Source organism: Urocampus carinirostris, chromosome 13 (assembly GCF_059441175.1).
Source record: "Urocampus carinirostris isolate Australia breed hairy pipefish chromosome 13, RoL_Ucar_1.0, whole genome shotgun sequence".
Classification (NCBI taxonomy): Eukaryota; Metazoa; Chordata; class Actinopteri; order Syngnathiformes; family Syngnathidae; genus Urocampus; species Urocampus carinirostris.
Window position 1 is genome coordinate 13,822,387 of NC_142361.1, and position 23,971 is coordinate 13,846,357.

The 23,971-nt window shown below is 37.9% G+C and overlaps 1 protein-coding gene across 1 annotated transcript in view; it reads left to right on the plus strand.

The window, feature by feature from the left end:
- The first annotated feature begins 846 nt into the window (after positions 1–846).
- The window catches only part of ryr2b (ryanodine receptor 2b (cardiac)), a 99,258-nt gene continuing 76,133 nt past the window's right edge, over positions 847–23,971 (plus strand). Inside the window, exons 1-28 of the mRNA XM_088351035.1 lie at positions 847–991; positions 3,506–3,625; positions 5,028–5,132; positions 6,395–6,466; positions 6,568–6,646; positions 6,728–6,840; positions 7,785–7,908; positions 8,146–8,242; positions 8,326–8,400; positions 9,129–9,285; positions 10,750–10,917; positions 11,039–11,160; positions 11,446–11,629; positions 11,707–11,842; positions 11,980–12,075; positions 12,199–12,317; positions 13,520–13,653; positions 17,443–17,684; positions 18,378–18,570; positions 18,645–18,864; positions 19,262–19,366; positions 19,502–19,605; positions 21,413–21,496; positions 21,818–21,977; positions 22,115–22,268; positions 22,411–22,619; positions 22,731–22,905; positions 22,980–23,188. Coding sequence (XP_088207161.1) covers positions 944–991; positions 3,506–3,625; positions 5,028–5,132; positions 6,395–6,466; positions 6,568–6,646; positions 6,728–6,840; positions 7,785–7,908; positions 8,146–8,242; positions 8,326–8,400; positions 9,129–9,285; positions 10,750–10,917; positions 11,039–11,160; positions 11,446–11,629; positions 11,707–11,842; positions 11,980–12,075; positions 12,199–12,317; positions 13,520–13,653; positions 17,443–17,684; positions 18,378–18,570; positions 18,645–18,864; positions 19,262–19,366; positions 19,502–19,605; positions 21,413–21,496; positions 21,818–21,977; positions 22,115–22,268; positions 22,411–22,619; positions 22,731–22,905; positions 22,980–23,188 — 3,804 coding nt within the window. The 5' untranslated portion in view covers positions 847–943. The remainder of the gene's footprint in view (positions 992–3,505; positions 3,626–5,027; positions 5,133–6,394; positions 6,467–6,567; positions 6,647–6,727; positions 6,841–7,784; positions 7,909–8,145; positions 8,243–8,325; positions 8,401–9,128; positions 9,286–10,749; positions 10,918–11,038; positions 11,161–11,445; positions 11,630–11,706; positions 11,843–11,979; positions 12,076–12,198; positions 12,318–13,519; positions 13,654–17,442; positions 17,685–18,377; positions 18,571–18,644; positions 18,865–19,261; positions 19,367–19,501; positions 19,606–21,412; positions 21,497–21,817; positions 21,978–22,114; positions 22,269–22,410; positions 22,620–22,730; positions 22,906–22,979; positions 23,189–23,971) is intronic.

Here is a 23,971-nt window from a genome sequence, read left to right on the forward strand (position 1 = left end):
GGTATTGTTCAATGAGTTCCATATGCAAGTCATGTTTGTTTGTATAGCCCTTAATCATAAGGAGTCTCAAAGGCACAAACCACAGACTATTGCAAACTACAGACTATTATTACACCATCTGATCTAAAACCTACACGAGGGCAAGGGAAAACTCAAAATCCTCAACATGAAGAAAATGAAGAAACCTTAAGAAGGTACCGCACATGAGGTAATCCCCCTTCCAGGATGACTAGCCTGTCATGGATGCTAGATTAACAAACACTAAAAATAAAAATAGAATACAAAATAGTTAAAATGTAATATAAAATAAAAAAATAGAAAAACACATAAAAAGGATGACCAGTTTGCAATAGATGTAGTATTAAGAAACAATACACATACATTGTCAACGTGAAATGTAGGACTTTCATAAACTATAGAATACAAGTATGTTTTAAGCCCAGATTTAAACGGTTCCACTGAGGTTGCAGATCGAATCTCAGAGGGCAGAGCTTTCCACAGCACCAGGGCCGAATGGAGAACGCCCACGAACCTGCGGATCTCTTCTTGGCTCTTGGGATCACTAGTAGACAAGCATTTTCAGAGCGAAGGAACTGAGGGGAAAATTAAATCTGAATGATGTGAGAGAGCAAATCCATGCGTGACTATATAGGAGAATAGTTGACCAAACCTATTAGATAATTGAGAAAACAATATAGTACTGCAGTCAAACTACTGTGAGATCATGTTTGAATAAAATATCCTGATTGTTCCACTAACAGTATTTATGCGGAGACAAATTGTCCAACCAGAGAAAAACGTCCGACTAATCACAAACTCTTCCAAGGCCACGCCCACTTGTTGGGAACGAACTGTAATGACGTTTAGCCCACACTTGTCTTTGGGAACTTTACTTATACGCTTCTTCTTGCAATTTTTAAAACTTTCGACAATTTAAAAAATTATGTCAGACCCGGGTGGAGGTGATGACGAATTCCAGTTTCTTCGAACTGTGAGTAAACATTAATAATAAAGGTTAGCAAGGCCGTACAAATTTCCAATTAGACAGACGCTGCTATTAGCGTCACACCTCAGAACAAATATTCATTTAAGTCCTCTGTTGATTTTTATACTGGTAACGACAAGCTAAACACTTTTGTTAATTCTCATGCAGTGCTATATCTTACTTTCACCTTGTTATTAATCATATTTGGGTTAATTGGCCCCTGTGATATCCTGCTTACTTAGGTTCGCTTTGGTGCCTGAAAAAATGCTTTCCCCAGTCCTGTTTTAGCATGGGCTACACCGAAACAGCCAGGGGAGACCATAAATGTGCTCAGTAGCTCAACTTCAGTGCATGATGCTGCTAACAGTTGGCAAATTATTAACATATGATCTTATCAATAGCATATGAATAACCTATATTTTATGTTGAAAATATCTGTATTATCTGTTATTGCAACATCTATTGCAGCCTGGTCATCCTAGAAGGGGTATTACCTCATGTGCAGTCCCTTCTCAAGTTTTTTTCATTTTCCTCATGTTGAGGTTTTTGAGTTTTTCCTTGCCCTCATGTAGGTTTTAGATCAGGGGATGGTGTAATAATTAGTTTGTGGTTTGCAATAATCTGTGGTCTGTGCAGCCCTTTCAGACTCTTTGTGATTTAAGGGCTATACAAATAAACATGACTTGACTTGACATAGGGCGTACTGTTGATTGGGGTTAAACAGCCAAAGTTTAGATTAAGAGGGCCATCAACCAAGGTCAAAGGGCCGCCATTTTGATAACTTATCCATTATCTGCACCGCTTATCCCCAGTAGGGTCGCAGGGGAGCTGGAGCCCGTCCCAGCTATCTCTGGGCAGTGGGCATGGGATACCCGGAACTGGTTGCCAGTCAGTCACAGAGCACACAGAGACAGACAACTCACTAGCTCATTCACACTTAGGGACAATTGGACTGGCCAATTAACATGACATGCATGTTTTTGGAATGTGGGAGGAATCTGAAATGCCTGGAGGAAATCCACACAAGCTCAGGGAGAACATGCAAACTCCCCACAGAAAGAGTGGTAGTTGGATATGATCCCATGACCTCAGAACTGTGCTGCAGTTTTCGCTAACCATTTAGCCGCCCATAACTTATTATGTTATTACCATATTTAAGTATATTATTTTTTCATAATGATATTATTAGGAGTGCGGCCACTGGTTAGTGTAGGTTCAGTTAACTGTTAAAACATATTCTTTTTGAAGGGGCATGACGCGATTACATATTACAATATATAGTTGATAGGCTAATCTTACAAAATATGTATTCTTGGAAAATACTTCATGTCTGGGTATCATGTCTGTAAAGACAACTATTATTTAAATGATCTTTATTGCCATTTTGAAAATACTGTAGTTTATACCAACACTTGCATAAATCTTTCCATTAGACTATTTTTGAGAATTAGTGAACAGCAAATTTTAACATTATAGGTGGGTGTGTCATTTGAGGCACCCTTAAAATGTTCAAAGTAGATTTTTTTTCTATAAAGTATGGGTTAACAATGGCCATCTGAGTTAAAAGAGACTTTTTTTTAACTGTGTCTATCTGTTTTTATCTTGCTTTTAAGCCAAGCTGTTCCAGGACGTGCAACACGATAGGAAGCAAGAAAGGGTGTGTGTGAGTGGGGGGGTTAGTTCGGAGAAGGACTTTATGCTCGTCATTGAAGTAAGAAAAAGCTTGTTTAAAAAAAAGTCAAAGGCAACCTAAAGCCACAAAAGATGTAAAATGAAGAGTTGCGCGTCTAAAAAAAATGCAAGTACTTGAATGACTCAGGAAATGTCGGTAGAGAGTAACAAAGTTGGACATTCTGGACAGCACCTTTCGATATTTAGCGTAACCAAATAAAACGTGATGAATCTGAAAATAAGCCTTTTCAAATCCATCTCAACAAATACCCATTAGGATTTCAGCATGGGACAGTGTGTTTGACTGTTGGCAGTGCTGCTGATATGAAAGAGTGGAATGAGTATATATTCCCAACATGGAACTGTACTGCCTCTGCACCAAGAGGTGTCCGGCCTGGCCAGACTGCAATCATCCGCTGTAACACTCCAATGTTCCTTAAATAGATGCACACTCCTGATAGACTTCATGCTGTCTGTTTGGTATTTGAAAGGAGATTAGATTGACAGAGGTATTGGAGATCTGCGGGAGACACATTTTGCCTTCCTGTAATTTACTCAATTTTTTTAGGTATTGGATTTGCCTGCTTTCAGAGAACACGAACATTCAGATCCTGTTGAGTATGGAAATAGAAAAAGTAATGTTCGAAACATATGCAGGGGCACTAAATTGCAAAGCTTTCTTTTGTTAGATCAAATGTTGAACTGACATGCCATTTAAATTGAATTATCGTTTTGAGGTTTTGCCTTAAAAAGGACTTTTCACTCACATGGTCAGGAGGTACCATACAGTCAGACAAGCTGCTTGAAATCTTTGAATAATACATTTTTATTCTTTACCATTCACGTCAGGGTGATGAAGTGGTGCTGCAGAGCATCTTTACCTCTCAGGAGGAACAGGTGAAAGTTTGCCTTGCTGCGGAAGGCTTTGGCAGCAGGCTGTGCAGGCTGGAAGCCACCTCCAACTGTAAGGTGAAGGTAACAAATTGCACTTCATCCCTTATTGAAAGAGGTTCTGTTTCTCTCACCTCTCAGTATCCTGCCTGGGCAGTACTTCAATGTGCTAAAAGAAGAGTTTAAGTACTTTTTCATTCACAGAGAAATTACTTGCGCTGTATCTCTTATCCATCTTCAGAATACCATACTCAAATGTAGTACTTTGGTTCGAGCTCCACCCCTTTTTGTTAAAATAACAAAAGCTAACATTAGTAAGTGAAATGTTAAATGCCAATTTTGAATGTCTTTTTTTCCCACAGTGTTGCACAATACAATTTATATTTCTATTATTTTACAGTAGTTAGATGTAGTTTTCTGGTGACATTACAATTAACACCTGTACACTCGCCATTCCAGAAGGTTACAGCATTTAACCTTCCTTTAGCATTAAAATCCTGTAATGTAAACAACTCTGTTATATTATTTCTTCAAATCACAACAGCACAATAAAAACATCCAAAGATTTCACAGATTTTTGTTTTTTTCAGTGCACTGCTGTATTATGCTCAATTGGTCAAATAGGTGTAACTGTTAATGCAACAATGCTACTTATATTATACCTTTAGTATTATTTTATTAATTATTTATTATTTGTTGTGGACAGAAATACAGTTTATTCATATGTTTTTAGTTAAAGAGTATAGTCATAAACGTGATTACATTTTTACAATAAATACAATTATGTATAGGATGACAACAAATCTATTCTATTCTATTCTATTCTATTCTATTCTATTCTAAATCACATAATGTCATAGGCAAAGACTTTTTCTCTGAGAGGACGACAAAGGCACTTGATCCAAAATTGATACCAAATTTTAAATCAACACCACAGCAGTTCCCGTTTCTCAGGTGTAACAAATGCGCGCGGAACAATAATAAATATTAATTATTACTGAAATAATATGAGTAGACATTTGTTATTTTTGTTGTGACATGAAATTCAAACATTTTTTTTTATATAAAGTATACATTTGAAGGCAAAGAACTGTTATCCGTAAAAGTTATGTCAGCTTTTTGATTGGAAAGATTCAAGTGTCATTATGTTGATGAAACATCTAGTCGACCACAGCAATAGATTTAAAAATGAATCTTGCGGCTGTATGAGAAATGTAAGTTTAGTGCATCTGGAGTGGATATAAAACGTCATTCGTGTCTACCGAGGCCACAAATGTTCTTCAAAACTGCCCGACGGACACATTTCTTTCTGTTGACAGAATGTTAAAAAGAAACATGAGCAACCCATTTGTAGCAGGATAGGCCAGGCGTGAAGATATCAGCGTCCGTGTTTGACCCTTGTGCTGTTTTAAGCCTCTGGGACATGCATGCACTCGAGACAACTTCACTTTGGCCATGTCTTTTTTTTCTGCCCCGACAGAATGTTCCACCAGACTTGTCAGTGTGTTGTTTCATCTTGGTCCAGTGTCTGTCCGTGCGAGCTCTGCAGGAGATGCTGGCGCACAGCGGAATCTTCTTTACAGAGGTTAGCACACAAAAAAAGTGTTAAAACCTTGTAAATAAGGGATAATAGACCCCTTTCTAGCCTAAATCATCACCCGATTGGTGCAGGTTGGTGCGCATTTTTGGCCCAAAACAGCTGGACTAGTTTAATGGAGCGAGAGACAATTTGTATGTTGAGTTGTGTTTTCAGAGACGCAATTCACAAAAACAACATGACCAGCTATTGTGTATAGCGTACAGTTGTAACATGGGGACTGTTGTAACAAAGTTTGACCAATTGGATGAGTTTTATTTATGCCACTGATATAGGATACTCCCCTTTCCATTTTGACCTCACACAAGACGTTTAAAGACTCAGAGTGACATTGTCTCAATTTTATGGTCAAAAAACACATTTTCAGGTAAGATTTCAGGAAAAGATTGAATTTGATTTTTTTCCCACTTTTTTTGTTTTATGTCAACCATGCTAAAGATTGACACAATTATGGTACATGGCTGCAATGTCCACATTCTTGGCTTCTTGTATTTTTTTTCCATGCTAGCGAACAACCACAACTCAGTACTGGGTACAGTTGCAACACTGTTTATCTCTCTGTCTGAGAGATTGTCACAGAGCTGTGGAGATACTTAGCACTCTTCCTTAAATGCCTACTTGTAAAAGACACATTAAAGTACCATGTTTAAAAGTTTGAGAGGATGAGCACAAAAGATCATAAAATGGGGAAATGGGAAAGTGTTTAATACCAATGCCTACCATGGACTTTAAGTTTGCTCGTACTGGTGCTAGCTAGTACATCTTTTTTTTATGATAATGATTATAACAATAATAATATCATTTTTATTAATGTTTTTCTTATATAATATGTATTCAATAATAATAAGAAATAATAACAGTAATAATATATAATTCTATTGTTAATAATGATTGTTATCGATAAGTAGTTATTCTAATTATTGATCCCACCAATTGTAGCGCCAATTAAAATAACTTTTTGTTTTTGTTGTTGACTTTGATCACTAAAATAAAGTCTCTATCTTGCTGCTTGCATATACTTTTTGCTTATTTGAGATGCTCCTATCTACAATCCATGATTGTTTTCTGTCAATCAGCAGGTATAAACTGACATCTATTCTGCTGTTCTGCCCCCACAATCTGCCCGAAGCTAGGCTACATCACAATTGTTTACAACAACGCAAAGGGGTCTAAAAACTGAGTGGGGTTTTCATCATTGTTTTCCTGATGAATCCTGTTGTTCAGCAAACGTCATCCAATATGTTTCACAGGGAGCAGGAGGGAACCTTCGCACCCTTCTGTATGGCCAGGCTGTCCTTTTCCAACATTCGTACAGCAGCATGGTGAGTCATTGTTTTCCTGTGGGGATAAACCAAACAGCCAGAGTTATTTATTGTTGGCTCCGTTAAAATATGCGCTCCCCCCATTTTGATTCTTTTTGCAGTATCTCAGCTGCTTGTCCACGTCGCAGTCCTCCACTGACAAACTAGCTTTTGACGTGGGCCTGCAGGAGGATAAAGCGGGTACTCGAAGATTATTTTGAGTATTGCCGATGATGTTCGATTTTTGTCACAGTCTGGCTTTGTCCTGCGTTTGTGTCACAGGTGAGGCTTGTTGGTGGACAGTGCATCCTGCTTCCAGGCAGAGGTCAGAAGGAGAAAAAGTGCGCGTTGGTGATGACCTAATCCTGGTCAATGTGTCTTCTGAGAGATATTTGGTAAAGCAGTAGACATTTTCAAACCTTTTCCTTCATTCCTTTGTATGTAGAAAGATATTGCAAGACAAGATGCGTAGTAAAAGTTTCTGGCTCACAGTTGATAGGTTTTGGTTTTAGATCAGGAGTTTGTGAGAATTAATTATTGTTAATAATAATGTAAAACTGGGTGCGTCATTTGAGGTGTCCTTAAAAGTTGAAAGTACAATATTTTATTTATTAAGTATTTGTTCACATACCCAACTGAGTTCAAAGAGCCATTATGATTTGTTACCACTGCGCCTCTTCTTCTTCTCCTTCTACTCCTTCTCCTTCTTCTTCTTCTTCTTTTATTATTATTTTTATTATTATTAATATTATAATTAATAATATTATTAATATTATTATTATTGGGTTATAAATACTTCCATATGTCTCGGAAAAAAGTAATTCTTGAAATAAAAAGAATTATTTGTTCTCTGACACATCAGACAATTTTATGTGTCATTTTTGTTATCTTAAAACAAAAACAAGTTTGAAATATAGTAAAATACTAAAACTTAAATAATGGCAAACATTTATCCTCATTTGAATAATCATAGATTGTTTAAATGATTTTTGAAATATTATTGTTTAAAAAAATATGACTGTACATACATACTTAACTAAGGATTTTGGCAGAAGTTCCCAAAGAACATTAAAAAAATAAGAAACAATAAATAAAGAGGTGGTGGGTTGTTTGGTTGGTTGTTTGGTTGGTTGTTTGTTTGGTTGGTTGTTTGGTTGGTTGGTTGGTTGTTTGGTGGGTTGTTTGGTTGGTTGTTGGTCAGATCCCTTAACCACTAGAGTTGTAGGGGCACCATTTCCTGTGGTGAGTCTTGGGCAAGCACAGCCTGGTAGCGCCTATCCCTCTCCATGCCGAAATGTACGCAGATATCATTCTGATGTGTTTTTTTGTTGCTTCCTAGCACTTGTCCTTTGGCACAGCTTGCGACAACAGATGCTTGAGCGACAGTCTGATTGTGGATGCAGCCTTCCGGCACTCTCTGTGGAGTGTTGCCCCCGTTTGCTCTGCAAGTGGACTTGCTCAAGGCAAACTTTTCCCTTATTTTCACTCTCGCCATACTGAAATTGTGATGACTTGCTAGAGTTCCAATGCGTATACCTATTCAATTAGAAAATAGCTATTTTAAATCTACTTAAGTAAGATTAAATGCTAATATTTGGTATTAGATACAAACTCTCTTTGATTGCAAGGATGCATCTTACATCTTTGTTTAACTGAGCCAATTTTCACTAGGGATTATATATGCTGTCTGTCGCTTTTAGGATACCTGAGGGGTGGCGATACTCTCCGACTCCTCCACATCCACAGCGACGCTTGTTTGACTATTCCCACTGGAGAGCAAGATGAAGAGTTGCAAAGGTCAGTCGCAAAGACCAATTTCCCATGCATGTCAACCTGACAAAACGCCCTTCCTATCTCGACGTGTGTATTTCTTAATTTAGGACACTGCAGTATGAGATTGGATCAGTGTGCAGGCATGCCCGCTCTCTGTGGAGGCTGGAGATCCTGCGTGTGGCGTAAGTAGGAGCGGGAACACAGATGTCCAATTGTGCTATGTCTCTGGTCCTGATAAGGTTTTATGACTGATGTCAATTGTCATTTCAAATGAAAAAGCACTGTGGGAGCTTAGATACTTTTATACATGGGAGAAATGACCTCGACTTGTATGAAATTTGCAAGATGGCCTATCCAAATCTTGAACAATCCAGTAGAACCTGCACTATTAAAGTTATGGTCCAAAAAGTATGTATATGTCATTCTGCTGCCCAGTTGTTTGATTGTGCATTAATATCTTTTGTAAGTCTTGAAAATGTTTGACATTACAAACCATCCTATGTTTGTTGTAACTTTTCGTCTCAGATAAATAATAGTAGTCTGCTGCCATTTCTCTTTTTTCATTTGTACGTCCACCTCTTTTTATGAGTAAAATTGTTTTTTGGTGCAAATAAAAATAATTTATAAAACATAATGGCAACGTGAAAACTCAGTGTTTAGTCCAGCAGTGCAATTTTTGATACCATCTTGAATAATTTAGTGTTGGGTAAATGTTTTGAATTATAGTGTTTTTTGGGTTTCTAGAAAATATTGCGGTATGGGATTTGTTGATTCCCTGTTTGACTCATCATTAATATTAATATTTTCCTTTCTCAACTGCACAGATACAAGTCAGAGCATTTGTTAAAACAAAATGGTCCTTGAAATTTTGATTGATAAAATATGATCTAATAGTACAATATTGGTGAAGGTGGAGTGGCAGACTTACAAGCTGGGGACAGCCATTTAGACTCTGTCATGTGACAACTGGACGCTACCTGGGCCTGACGGATGAACACGGACTTGGTCTGGTCGATCGGGACAAGGCGGACATTATGGTGACCTCTTTCTGCTTCCAGGCTGCCAAGGTGGAAACAAAATCCACACATTTATATTACATAAATCTTAAAGTGTCTAAAGGCTGCTGGACAAAGTGGCATTTTAACTTTAGAATGTCTTTTTTTTGTTAAAAGTTACATTTAATGGAACACCCAACAAGTGAATATGTCTGCTCGCCTGCCGATTGAGTACATTTTTTTTTTTATAATCATCCTCATATACGTACAAATAATTAGAAGTCCCGGTTTTAGGTCCCTCTGCAGGCTTTTCTGTGTGGCGTTTACATGTTCCCACTGTGCCTGAATGTTTTTTTACAGGCACTCTGGTCTCCTCCCACCTCCCCAAAACATGCATGTCAGTTTGATTGGTGACCCGAGTTACGTATGAATATGTGTGTGGATTGTTGTCTGTCAATGTGCACCATGCAATTGATTGGCTAGTCCACAAGTTATTTGCCCACTTCTTGAAACCACCTGGGATGGGGTCCAGCACCCCCGGGACCCTTGTGTGGATAAACAGCTGGAAAATTAATGAAAGATTGGATACCTTTTCCAAATCACTGTTCACACTGATCCCATAACCACTTTCGTCGTCAGGGCATCGATGAGTACGCAACTCTGGACAGCCTTCTTCACTGTTGATGATGCGTCGTGGCAAAGTTGGCACCAGTCCATTCCTTAATGTTGTCAGCTCAGTTCCTTTTCATTCTTCTATCACTGCAACCGGGAGAATTATCTTTGTCAGTCCTGAAGTTTCCGTCTGATAGTGTTGCACACTGTTTTGTTTGTCACATGGTCTAAGTATCTGATACCTAGGGAGTTTCTGTTGCATCGCATCTCTATGGTCTGGATTTTCTTTTCCAGTTTATTGTGGGAGTCCATGTCTCGCAAGAGTAGAGGAAGATGGAAGTAACAAGCGCTTGCATGAGTCTGATCTTTGATTTCACTGCCATATTCTTGTCACTCCAGATGGGTTTGAGTCTGGCAAGTGAGGTTGTGGTTTGAGCTACCCTGGCCATGATTTTTGGTTCTAACCCCTATTCTGATATGAGACCTCAAATATATTTAAATAGCACATAGACATAGGCAACCAATCACACGCTCGCTCATACCCAGGCCCAACTTGAACCAACCAATCAACCTGCCATGCATTTTTTTATAGTGCCCGGAAGAAACCCACACATGCACAGGGAGAGCATGCAAACTCGGTAGACGTGCAACCACTGAACCGCAATGCTCACCTTGTGTGTATATTTTCAGATTGCCAATTAATCTGTTATCAGAATTTTATGCGAAAAAATACTGAAAACCATTCTCATCCTAAAATTACATGGATTCATTTAAATATTTTTTAAATGAACATTGAATGGTTTAATGATATCATTTGACACTTTGAATTGCTTTTCTTGTATGAAAAGTGCTTTTTTACATAAATTTGATTTAATCTAGTTTTTTCAAAAAAGCAATCTCTGTAATCAAAATTGCAAATTGTAGGAAAAGCAGGAATCTGGAGCTAAGAGTCATGTGGATAGCATGGGCGTCCCAGAGATCAAATACGGAGACTCCGTTTGTTACCTTCAGCATGCCAGCTCTGGCTTGTGGCTCACTTACCAAGCCACTGACAGCAAATCTGCAGCATGTCTGGGAGGGGCTAAGCGAAAGGTAAAGAGACATTTTTAAAAACCCACGTTCACTTCTGAATGTTTTACATAAATGACAATGTTTGAAAGACAGACACCTACCAACTACCCCAAAGAATTCATTGCAAAAGATGTTTTCCCAGGCTGTCCTACACAGTGAGGGTCATATGGACGACGGTTTTACGCTTTCTCGGTGTCAGAGAGAGGAATCTCATACTGCCAGCCTCATACGGAGTGCAACACTACTGTTAACTTCTTTCGTCAGGTATTGAACACAGCCCAAACTCATTCTATGCTGTAACTCAGGCTTAATGGACAAATAAAGGCGCATGTTTTTACAAACAAAATTGGCAATATCTAGAATTCAAATGATTCTGTTTCGTATTATTCTCAAATTATGACTTTGTGTTACAAAGTCGGCATGTGGGCTGTAACTATATTAACACTATACGTTTGAAAAAAATGGCATTAGCAAAAGATAGTTTTCCGCGCATTGTGACCTAGTTCCTACTGTACACAGTCCCTAACTTTAAATCACTTTTTTCTCCAGGAAATTGGATTCTTGCAATGGACAGGGAAACCTCCACCCTGTGGTTTTTCCTTTATCAATAGTGACACGCAGCCTCCAAGACCTAATAAACTTTTTTCAGTCGCCAACAGAAGGGCAGAGCCACAAAGCTCACCAAAACAGCCAACCTGTGTTGAGGAATCGACAGAACATGTTTCAGGAAGAGGTAGGACAGAAGTGATGTGTGCTCAGATAAATTGGGTCAATGTTAGGTGAATTTCTAAGGTATGTTTGTTCTTTCAGGGTGTGATTGAGTTGGTGTTAGAATGTATCGACCGTCTACACCAATATAGCCACACTTTAAATATTGCTGAGGAGACACTCAACAATGCTGAAGAAAATTGGGAACACATACTTGGGGCTTTTTATGAGCTTCTAGGTAGCACAAGTTTTTTACAATTTGAAACTCTAAAGATTCATTATAAATCTATCCATCGCTCAAAGTGTTAATGTGATTCTTTTAATGTTTTTAGATTCAGGGGCTCATTTTTATATTTTTGTTATTTTCGGTTACAGCCTCGCTCATTAGGAGAAACCGCACAAATTGCGCACATTTCTCGAGTTCACTTGACTGGCTCATTAGCCGACTGGACCGACTGGAGGCCTCTTTTGGTGAGTGCCCACAAATCAAATCTATTATTTAAAAAACTTGGTTTATTTTCCCAATGTTTTTACACTGCAGTCATAACAATATCTCAATGATTCATAATTCATAATTATTCACGTAACGTACAGGAGTTTTGGAAGTTTTACACTGTGTTTTGGTGGAAAGCCCTGAAGCCATTAACGTCATCAAAGAGAGGCACATCCAGTCTATTATCACTTTTCTAGACAAGCATGGATGTAACCACAAGGTATGTATCACATAATTGCAAATGTATAACAGCAAAACACATTTGATGAGGCGGGTTCATAAAACCTCACTCATGCAGCACTAAAAATGAATGAAAAAAATGAATTATTGAAGTGTATTTAGAACAGCACAAAAACGGCACCAACCACTCTTTAACAAAAGGGAACAACAAAATGTTTGTATACAGAAAACTGCTTAACAATAAATGAAATTATTTATAAACATGTGCCCAATTGGATTAGGCCGAAGCCGAAGCTTTTAAGTGCCCACCCCTGTTACATTTTTTTTCATTCCAGGGAGGACATATTCAAAATCTAAACAAGAAAACAGAAATTTACCCCCACAGGAAAAGTAAAAAACAAGGATATGCTGTTTGTATGGGGTCTCCAGCTTATATTATGGCTAATAATCACTTTGAAAAACTTGAACTTTGTAACTTTTATATTTTGACATTACCTATCTTTTTTGTATTTCAATGTTTTTTTTTGGATTTATCAAATATAACCATTCTTTTACATTGTTAAGTTTTACGGTCATTCATGCCTGCAGTTCCTGCATATTTGTACCCAAGCCTAATATTGAAGTGTCGTTGGGAAATAGAATACAGTGGGACCTCGGTTATCGCGGTTAATGGGGACCAAAACCACTCGCGATAAGTGAAAATCTGCGAAATAGCGGCGCACCTTTAATTTTTTTATTATTTTTTAATTTTTTATTATTGTTATTATTATTGTTTTTTAGACCCGGTTAATGGGGACCAAAACCACCCGCGAAAAGTGAAAATCTGCGTAGTAGCGACGCCCCTTCAAAAATGCTTAAAAAAAATAATTAAAAAAATAAAATAAATATATATATATATATATATATATATATATATATATATATATATATATATATATATATTTTATATTTCATTTTATTATTATTATTTGTTAGGCCCGCGAAGCTCTGAATCCGCGAACGTCGAAGCGCGAAGTAGCGAGGTCCCACTGTATACTTCAATTTGGATGATACATTACATTAGTCATTTATGTACAATAAAAACAATAAAATGTCCTAACACAGACCCTTAAGAAGATCCACAGTTATTGCTCATAAGACTTTAATTTCTGTCATCGATCTGTACGTATTGATATCTATTTAAGAGAATTAACATGATATTTTTGAGTTTCCAGTAAAAGTTTTAATGATATTTCCTTGCAGGTACTAGAGGTGCTTTCTTCTTTATGTGTGTGCAATGGAGTTGCCGTGCGCTCCAATCAAAACTTCATCTGTGAAAACCTGCTGCCCACAAGAGACTTATTACTGCAAACACGTCTCGTTAATCAGGTCACCAGGTACTCAGCACCTTTGCCATATACACTGGAAATCAAAATTAGAGAACAGCTTATAAAAGCTTGTATAGTTTTTAAAATAATAACATCTTTACTGCTCAACCATATGAGGACTTTTTGTATCGTCTATACATGGTACTTCTTTTTCTTTTTTTTTTTTTTTTTTTTTTCACAAAATGGATAATGTATTTCAACAAAAAATAACAACTGTATTTTGCCAAAAATGCAAAATTAAAATCTGATCAAAATTAAAGAACAACAATGACTTAAACATGAAAACAAATCAGTGAGCAGTTAGTAAGTGTACAGGACTCCGCTGTAAATGACTTCAGCACATCGGCGGCCACAGGATAGCACTAGTCTCTCACCCTTCTCTGGTGTGATTGTGGTCCATTCTTCTTCCAGCCTCCCCCACATTTTGGTGATTGTAGTAAGTTTCTTGACCATAACTTTGTCACCAAGGATTTCTCAGAGGTTCTTTACCGTGTTGAGATCAGGACCCTAGGCAGGCCATGCCATTAATTCAGTGTTTTCACCCTCAAGGAAATTCCTTACCTGTTTTGCTGTGTGACATGGAGCATTGTCACGCATGAAGACTGCAGGCTGATTGAGCGATGAAGTTCTGATTTGCATTCACTTGGCCATAAATCTGTAAATGAGGCCCAACTCCTGCTGCAGAAATTATGCCTCTAACCATGACACTTCCTCCTGCACCTTTCACTAACTTTTTTACACACGTTGTGTTTAGTCTTTCTCCAACGAGTCACTGAACATGAAATGAAATGATCTGCATTTATATAGCACTTTTCAAGTCAAGACTTTCCAAAGCGCTTTACATTGTGCTTCACATTTCCCACTAGCGGCCGTGCAGCCATGTAAGGCGCTAACCTGCTTATTGGGGGTATTAGGGGTTCAGTGTCTTACCCAAGGACACTTCGACATGTAACACGGAAGAGCCGGTATTCAAACTGCCGCCTCATAATGCTTCTCATCGTCTTCTCTAGCATTTGTCTTCTAAGGACGACTTGGGTTATTTGAATGAGTTTATAGTTTTGTAAAGATTCAAATTCCTGAAATAATAGATTTGAACGATCAACTTGTCTTGCTATGGCTGATTGGGTCATCACTTTTGTTTTCATCTGGGCAACCTGCTGCTGGTGGCACTTTAGAACGGACCACCATCTTGCAAAGTCAGTGAAACTGGCAGTTAGAATGGCAGTTCAATAGGGGTTGAAAGGTAATTAAGGAAATTAGCAGCATGTGCTAGATTAAGAAGTTCATGAAAGTGTTCAACAATTGTGATCAGTGCATTTTTGGCAAAATAGTTTTTTTGTATTTGAAAACTATGTTTCAAGCTTTTACCATTCTTTAGTAAACAACAGTTGAACATTTTTTTGAAAATACTTGTTTTCTTTCCATAAACACATGGGCACTTTTCTTGCAAAATAACTTTTTGTTGCAACAACACTTAACTTAAGCATGAATGATGCATGAACTTTGCAAAACATTTTCGGCACCGGAAGTTTCCGGTGATGTGATCAAATAGTTTCGGTCACCATGTCTTTCGCGTTCCTGTGGACGTGCATAAAATGTTATCACTCTATGTCCTGACAATATCAAAGTGAATTTGTCATCTTTATAGAAAAAAAAAAGCTTGAAGGGTTAACTATCAGTACTTCTCCATACCTCGCTACTCTGACGACACTGCTTCACCACGCCTATTCTCGGCATACAGGGCTGCACACACAGTTCAATCCCTGGATACAGGAAGTAAGACTAGAAATTTGGGGCTTCGTCGATGCATGGTCAAAGATCTGATCAAAGCCTGTCATGCAATCTATGGTGATTTATCATACTGAATTGTTCCCAGAGCCTTGATACTTACTGATGAGCTGCCCCAATGCCTTAATAATGTATTTTTCAAAAATTAGATAAAAAATATATTTTAACGGTTTGGCACTCAAAGATAATTCTTCTGAAAACATATGTATATGTTTTAGCACTGAATGAGTTAAAAAATTAAATACTTGTTAACCTGGTATCTTGAATTGTGTCCATTAATAAACTGCTGCCAATCGAGTGAAAATTGAGAAAAGTGAAGATTTTATTACAGTGAATTATTTTAACTCGATTCATCCATACATATGAACTCTAAAAAGAACTCCACAATATTTTATGGATGAGCTGAATATTTTGTTAGTAAGTGATTGGGTGGGTTTTCCCCTCCTCGTCTCAAGGTTTTTTTCCTCTCTTGACTTGTTATCCTTGAAGCTTTTTGGTTACGAGAGACATTTAAGCATTCTTAGGACTGTGCTACTTCATTTTTTCTCTGTTGCTCTTCAGTTAATGTTTAATTACTTGTCTCATTCTTTCCTTTGTCTCTTGTTTAAATTCAAAATCAGTTCCATGCAGATTTATTTCTTCTATGACACTTTTGGGAGAAAATCCTCAGAAGGGTGAATATTACTTATTGTCATTTCCTGGTTTTATTTTTACTTCTGAGTGCTAACTAAATGTGGGGCTGTCATCATCTTTGACAATTGCCCTCTTTGCTGCAGCCTTTTTATTTTTAGATTGTCTTTCCATCTGTCCTCCCATTTGTCAGCGAAGCCTTTAGGAAAATGTCATCAAACAACGATCATTTGCTCTGAGTCTAAACAAAAGATAATTACTGGTAGTCTAATTGCGCAATAGGTATAGCCTTTTTGTTTCCACCATCTTCCATCAATTTTCTTTCAGACCTTTTTCTTTATTAGGATTACAGGTGATGCACGTTACACACATAGATTTCACATTTCAGTGTAAAGCTTTCTTTGTTCAGTGTTATTTTTGCATTATATAGTTGGAGGAGGACCACAAGCATTTCCCTTTTCTTTCCTTCAGAGCCGCCACCCTTTATCAGGCTTTTTCCCATCAAGTAGCCATTGCCTCCCTCAGGCTTTATAGTTTGTTTTGTCTCAAATATTTCCCACCTGCTGCTTCTCTGCGCCACCCGCCCGATCCTCTCTTATCCCCCCTAAAGCCATTTTGCTTTCTGTCACCTCCACTTCAACTTCAGCAAAACACCTCATTGGCGTGTTTGCTTGAATTTTATTTTGTGTTTTCTCGATTGTTTTACTGTCTAATGTTCTATCAGCTGCCCTACAAGCTTTGGATGGAGGGTGTCTTACAAGAACTGACGTTTTTTTCTCGAGATTCAGCCTGTAAAGGGCAATTCCTTTGTTTTTGAGTTTGCATATGATGGAGACATTGGTACATAATAAATCTCAAGGATCCTGATTCCAAATTATTATTTTTTCACTTCTAAAGACAAAACAATTGACTACGCTTTGTGGTGATAGTTTAGAAGGGAATTATTTTCTCTTGCCACATGATTGCACCACAGTGCACAATTTGTGTGGCAAGACAATTGTTGTGCCTGACCTTCAGAAAATCAAACACATTTTGTATGAATTGGAACACAGATTCTAAACTATCAGGCCCTCACAAATATTTTCTTAGGCTTAACAGTCATTGATTTTACTACTTGGGTTGAATTCCTGTTGCATACAACGGTTTACAAAAGGAGATCAGCAATGTTTATTTATTTTGATCAATCTTTGCACAATCATAATATCAATTATTTATAATATGCGTTATTCTAAGGTGCACTTTCAAATTTCTGCCCAAATTGGGGTTTGTACGTACGCCTTATTCTAAAAGAAATTTGGTTATCTCACGAAATAAAAAACCTACCAGATAACTCCTTTTATTTTCTCCCTTTTTAAATCTTCTGCTGTTAAAACACTGAAGCATGAGGCCCAACATCTTTCTGTGTGCGGGGGAAGATTCAGCACAGCCCCGCCGTTGGTATTATGAGCTGGTGGTGGATCACGTTGAGCCTTTCCTCACGGCAGAGCCCACGCACCTGCGTGTTGGCTGGGCTGCAACCGACGGCTACCAGCCCAGACCCACTGGGGGAGACGGCTGGGGTGGAAACGGCGTCGGGGATGACCTGTGCTCGTTTGGATTTGATGGGATTCACTTGTGGTCAGGTACATGTGATGTTCACAATACAAAGCGTGGATTAATTTTGTATGCAGGCGCTTGCTGTTTATAAACAATTATAGTCCATTATGCCTTGTTTAATCTTACTGTATTAGTATTGTAGTCCCAGTACAAGCCACACTTAGATTCACTTAAAAAAAACATCTGTAGCCAACACTCAAAAACATTGAAAACGTTAAAAGAAATACCCAGTTTAGGTCACAAGTGGACCAATCTATGACATGGGTAAATTGATACAGTTTCTGAATTATGTTATCCAAATACCCCCAAAATTTGTTTGGTCATCTATTTTTTTTAAACCGTGGTTTATTTTTGTAACAAAACAAATGTATTTTTTTTTTTTTATGGTTACAATTTTTATATTAATCAAACACCCCCCCCAAAAAAACCTCATTTTATGTAAACAAAAACAGAAAAAGCAAAACAAAAAAAATCTCTGAAAGTTTGATCAAAGTTAATAAACTTTAATTATTGGTCAATTTTTGTCAAATTTTGATTACGTTTTTTAACCTTTTTGCGTGAGTGTGTAGTTTTATTATCACATAAGATATTTTTATTTTATTTTTCTATGTCTTCATGAGCACTATTATCAATGGCAGATCTTATTAATTTAGGTTGTGGCATTAAGTAATTATCTTTTCTTAATGCATTTGGTAAGTAATTCTTAGTGGTTTCTGCAGGTTGCGTGGCCAGAAGAGTGCTCTCTTCCTTCCCTCATCTTCTGACGGACGAAGATGTGGTCAGCTGCTGCGTGGACCTCAGCACTCCTTGCATTTCATTTCGGGTTAATGGTCTCCCTGTGCAGGGCATGCTTGAGAACTTCTGCGTTGATGGACTCCTTCATCCCGTAGTCAGCTTCTCACCTGGTGTTAAGTTAGTACTGCAAATCTGTGTCCATAAATTTACATATTTTCAATGTGAACTTTTCTTTGGTTATTGGAAATAAGGGTTAGGTTTCTGTTTGGAGGAGACCAAGGAGAATTCAGATACCTTCCCCCGCATGGTTTTGCACCATGTTCTGAGGCGCTCCTCCCAAAAGATAACCTGAAGGTAGAAGCATGCCATAACTACCTCCTGGCACAATATGATGGGAAAAGAGAGCTTATTGGTCCTTTCAAACCCATCAGTCCAGTTACCTTCACTCCCTTACCAGTTGACATCAGCACGGTAATGTTTATCATTGTTTCAAATGTTACTGCATACAATGTTTTCCCCTTAATGTCGAAAAATATTTGCCTACTCCACAAATATTCATTATGCACACTGCCTGTGAGATACCATGATTTCCTTTCACGCCCAAAGCTATTTTCCAGTTGGTGCATTTGATTAATTATCACCAAAATCCACACTCCCCTTTTGTGTTTGACTGTGCGAATGCTTATACTCTTTTACTTTTGGTAGAATACATTTCTTTATTTTGATTAGAAAAAAAAGCCCAAAGACTAAATTAAAATTAACTTAGTTTTGCTCATCCTACTAAAATTGAATATATATATATTTTTTTTTATTTTTTTTTTGTATTGTAAATATCAATATCTTTTTCTAAATACTAATGTTTTAATAGGTGGAACTCCCCCTTCAATTTGAGGATCTCCGAGATAAAATTGCTGTGAACATTCATGAACTGTGGGTCGTGGAAAGGATTGATCTTGGGTGGGCTCAAGGAATTGTAAGAGGAAAACATAGAACTTTAACATTTCTTTATTCCTAATGTTTTATTTATTAATAAATATTTCCTTATTCGTATGAGTTTAATTTGCAGTGTGAAATTTCGATATGATTTTTCTTTTTTAATTTGACACAGGAGTTAAATGAAGAGAAGCGACTTGATCCTTGTCTGTTTGAATTCTCTAAGCTACCAGACCGGGAGAAGAACCAGAAACTCCACATGGCCCAAGACACCCTAAGGTGGGTACTGTCACTTATTGCTTATATATATATATATATATATATATATATATATATATATATATATATATAAAATACAGTGGAACCTCTGTTTTCGAACGCCTCTCAGTTCGAACAAATCGGTTCTCGACCAAAAATTTCGAGAAATTCTTGCTTCGCTTTTCGTTCAAAACATCGGAGTTCGAACGCCGGTACGCTAGGGGCGATGCTGAGCGGCGTACGAATGAAGATTGCCCCCCCCCCCCCCCCTCGAGAAGAACTGTTGTCACGGCAACGCGCACTCCTTCTCTGCTTTCGTTTTTCAAAAGCGGTGAAGGGAGTGTTTTAACTCCTAATTATGCCTCGGAAGAAGGTTGGTGCAAGCAGCAAAGTTACTACAGGTGAAAAAAGAGGAGTAGTGCCTACAAATATTGCATTTAAGAAAGAAATAATAGCAAAATATAAAGAAGGTGTGCAGGAATACAGCATGGCTTCTGCAGACAACCGCCAAGGTAAGAAATCCTACTCATAATTCTTTTCTTTGTCCTTTAACTGCTCACCACTGGTTGTGGAGACCCGGGTGCTAAATGACGTGTAAACGACCTAATTTTTTTATTTTTACATGTTCACGTTAGCGTAATCTTTCGTACGGAAGATTACGCTAACGCAAACGTACGGTTAGCCTGGGTTAGCTTCATGTTTACGTTCATGGTAAGGCTTCAAGGATTTGGAACGGATTAAAATGATTTTACATTACTTTTAATGGGAAAAAAGGACTTCGGTGATCGTACAAATCCGTTTTCGTACAAAGAAATGGAACGGATTATGGTCGAGAACCGAGGTTCCACTGTATATATATATATATATATATATATATATATTCATCCATTATCTGCACTGCTTATCCTCAGTAGGGTTGCGGGGGTGCTGGAGCCCATCCCAGCTATCTTCGGGCAGTGGGCAGGGGACACCCTAAACTGGTTGCCAGCCAATCGCAGGGCACACAGGGACAGACAACTCGAGAACCAATAAGAAATAAATACCAAAATGAAAAAGTAGTGAAAAGCTGAGAAAAAAAGAAACAAAAGGAAGAGAACAGCCAGAAAAAAAGAAAAGAAAAAAACGTAGGAAAAAATTAAATGGAGAACAAAAAGAAAAAAGTAACAGCTCGGAAAAATAAAACACAATGAGATTTTTTAAAAAAGAATTTAAAAAGTATGAAAAAAAACACAGAAAAAAAGAAGAAAAAGTTTGTTTTGCATTCAAATGATTTCCAATTATATCAAGTGAATCTTGTTGCCAACATTGTACTCCCACTAAAAAATATGATTAAGTACAGTTCTGTATCTTGCAACCGACTAAATAAGCCCCCAAAAATGTTAATACTATGAGACAAAATGTATCAGGAAAAAAAAAAAGAAATGGATATCTTGTGAAAGAATTGTAAGAACAAATGAGGTTTGTAGGCCATACAACCTTTGCAATAGTACATGAGTCAATTCATTCAAAAGAGAAAAATAATTTTGCATTGCCGGAAACTCAGCAAAATGTCAAGTGTTGGACTTGTTTGATAATTAATTATCTAGCCACACTTGGGATTATGGTTGCTCACTGTTGTTTCAAGCGTTGCTCACCGACTTTGCATGAACGCTCAGACCCATGGAAAATTAGAGGGATCATTGATCACAACCCAAGTACCTGAAGCTTTCAACTTCTTCCAGCACCTGTCCATGCAACCTGATTTCTAACGTCATCCCCACGCATGATCTATAGAAATGTTAAAATTATATGAAACACATTTTGTATTTTATCACATTGTTTTCTGTAGGACTCTTCTTGCTCTTGGTTTCCACATTGGCTTAGATGATGAATGTGCTGAGAGGAGCATACATTTTGTTAGACTCTCCAACAGGTATGTATTAATCAAGTTAACAGGTTGTAATACTGTCTTTATTTTTGATAGCAAAGCTCTAATTTGCTGTGAGAGGGGATTTGGTAGGGTACGGGACATCATCCAATGCCACTTAATGGTGGAAAAGGACAATTTCACCTCTTTTATCTGTTGTTACCAGTGTGGCCGAAGCTTGCTTTGTATTAATCCGAAAAATGCTTAATAAGTAATGGCTCATCACGTGAAAAAGTAGTGTTTTTTGTGATATTTTCTTAATCTCAAATATATACAGTATACTGGTTTGCTAAGGTGAAGAAGAATCCGTCATTTTTAACTTGTTAGGTATGAACAACCAGATGGCTACAGACCGGCTCCGGTTGATACAAGCCGTGTTTCCCTAAGCCCCGCCCATGAGGAAGCTGTCAAGCTGCTGTCAGAAAATAAGCACAATATCTGGGCCTCAGAACGTATAAAGGAGGGATGGACTTACGGCCCTCAGCAGGTATTCCATAACATGTGCTGTGTTCAGAATGCGAAAATCGAATTTGAACATCTGTGCACAGTGTAATCACATTTTCTCTACAGCACTTTTCGCTGTGAATAGAAACATTGATCAGGTTTGCTATTTTTTCCCTTAAGATTCAAGATGGGAAATTGAAGCGGAGCCCAGACCTTTTGCCATATAATTTGCTATGTGAGAGGAGTAAAAAAACTGGACAAAAATGTGTAAGAGAGGCTGTCTGCACCACCCTGGCCTATGGTTACAGCCTTGAGATTCCTCACCTCAAAAATAGTAGGCGCAAATGTTTTGCTGATTTGATGAATAGGATCAAATAATTGTTTTTTGGCAAGGGGACGTTGTATAACAATAGCAATATATGATACCAGTCATAACACGAAACAAATGTTCTAACCTCTTAATTTTTTTTTTTTAGAAGTATTATCAAACGGATGCTTTTTCTCGAGTGAAAAGTGCAGAGTGTTTCGAGCTGACAAATTGTCCGCTGTGACTCAGGGAAAGTGGTACTTTGAATGCGAACTCGTCACTGCAGGGATTATGAGAGTTGGATGGGCAAGGCCCGGCTGCTCCCCTGATAAAGAGCTGGGGTCAGATGACCAGGCATTCGTGTTTGATGGATTTGAGGTAAAGCTTTAACAGTTTTGTTACGTCCTCTGAGTAAAATATAAATGATGTATGTAATTTCTTAAAAATGTCCTTACAAAAACCCGTTTCAATATTCCCTGATTCCTATAGGCTCGGTGGTACCATCAGGGTGGGGAGCCTCTTGGGCGTGTCTGGCAGCGGGCAGATGTGGTGGGTTGCTTGGTAGACTTAACTGAAAGCACAATGATGGTCACGCTCAACGGAGAGTTGTTGTTCAATGAACGAGGGTCAGAGCTGGCTGCAAAGGACTTTGACATCAGAGACGGTCTAGACATTTTCTTTTTTTGCATTTGTCTGGCTCAGAGTTACAAGTTTCTTTTTTTCTTCCTGACATTTTAGGCTTGCTCCCTGTAGTCAGTGTGGGTGTAAACCAGGCGGTAAGGCTGAACTTCGGGCGCAGAGAGAGCTCTCTACAGTACTTTAGTGCGTGCGGGCTACAGGAAGGTTATGAGCCTTTTGCTGTCAATATGGCTCGAGAGCCTTCCCTGTGGATGAGTTGGAAACAGGCTCAGTTTAAATCAATACTGCCAGACAATCCAAGATTGCAGGTTGGTGCACAGGCAACTTTCTTTTTTGAAAATGCTTTTAATGCTTATACGTGATAGAAAACTCTTAACACCACCATTTAAAAACATTACTTTAAAAACATTACATTTACAAAATATTTAGCAACAAAAATACGTTTTAACATTTTAATTTTAGACTAGTTTGAGTAGCAGCCAATCCAATATTTGTTTGAAGTGTATTCAGCAAATTTAATATAATACAAACCTTTTGAAGGGCTGGTCGAATAGACTTAAACTTTGTACCTAAGTAATAGGTCAGGACATTAGCTTGACATTTCACAGAATGGAATTTGTAGCCTTGCTATTTCTTACTATGACTTGCCATGTTTGGCACTGTACTGTTTTAGAACATTCGTAGAACAAACAGGTACGTGTATTTAAGATTTGTGTAGAACAGAGCCTCTCAATTATTTTCTATCATGGAGTAATTTAAGGGCCTGCTTTACTTTGTGTCTACACTTCATTATCAATCATTTTACTCTGTGAATGATGCACTGTGTGGGGGTTAGATGTAAACCAAAAACTCTTATTGAGAACGACACTGCCCTCTATTGTAGTGGCGGGGCAATGTCTTCTGGGGAAAAAAGAAAAAGATCCTTGGAGTCCAACACACCCGCATCCCCCTTGACGAAGCCTGCCCCACTGTTTGAGAACCCCAGATGTGGCAACACATGCAAAGAATGGGTCAGCCTTCATAAATTCCTCAAGCAGAAAACGTTTCTGTTGATTAAAATGGATCAGGCCTGACATCGCAAGTGTAATATG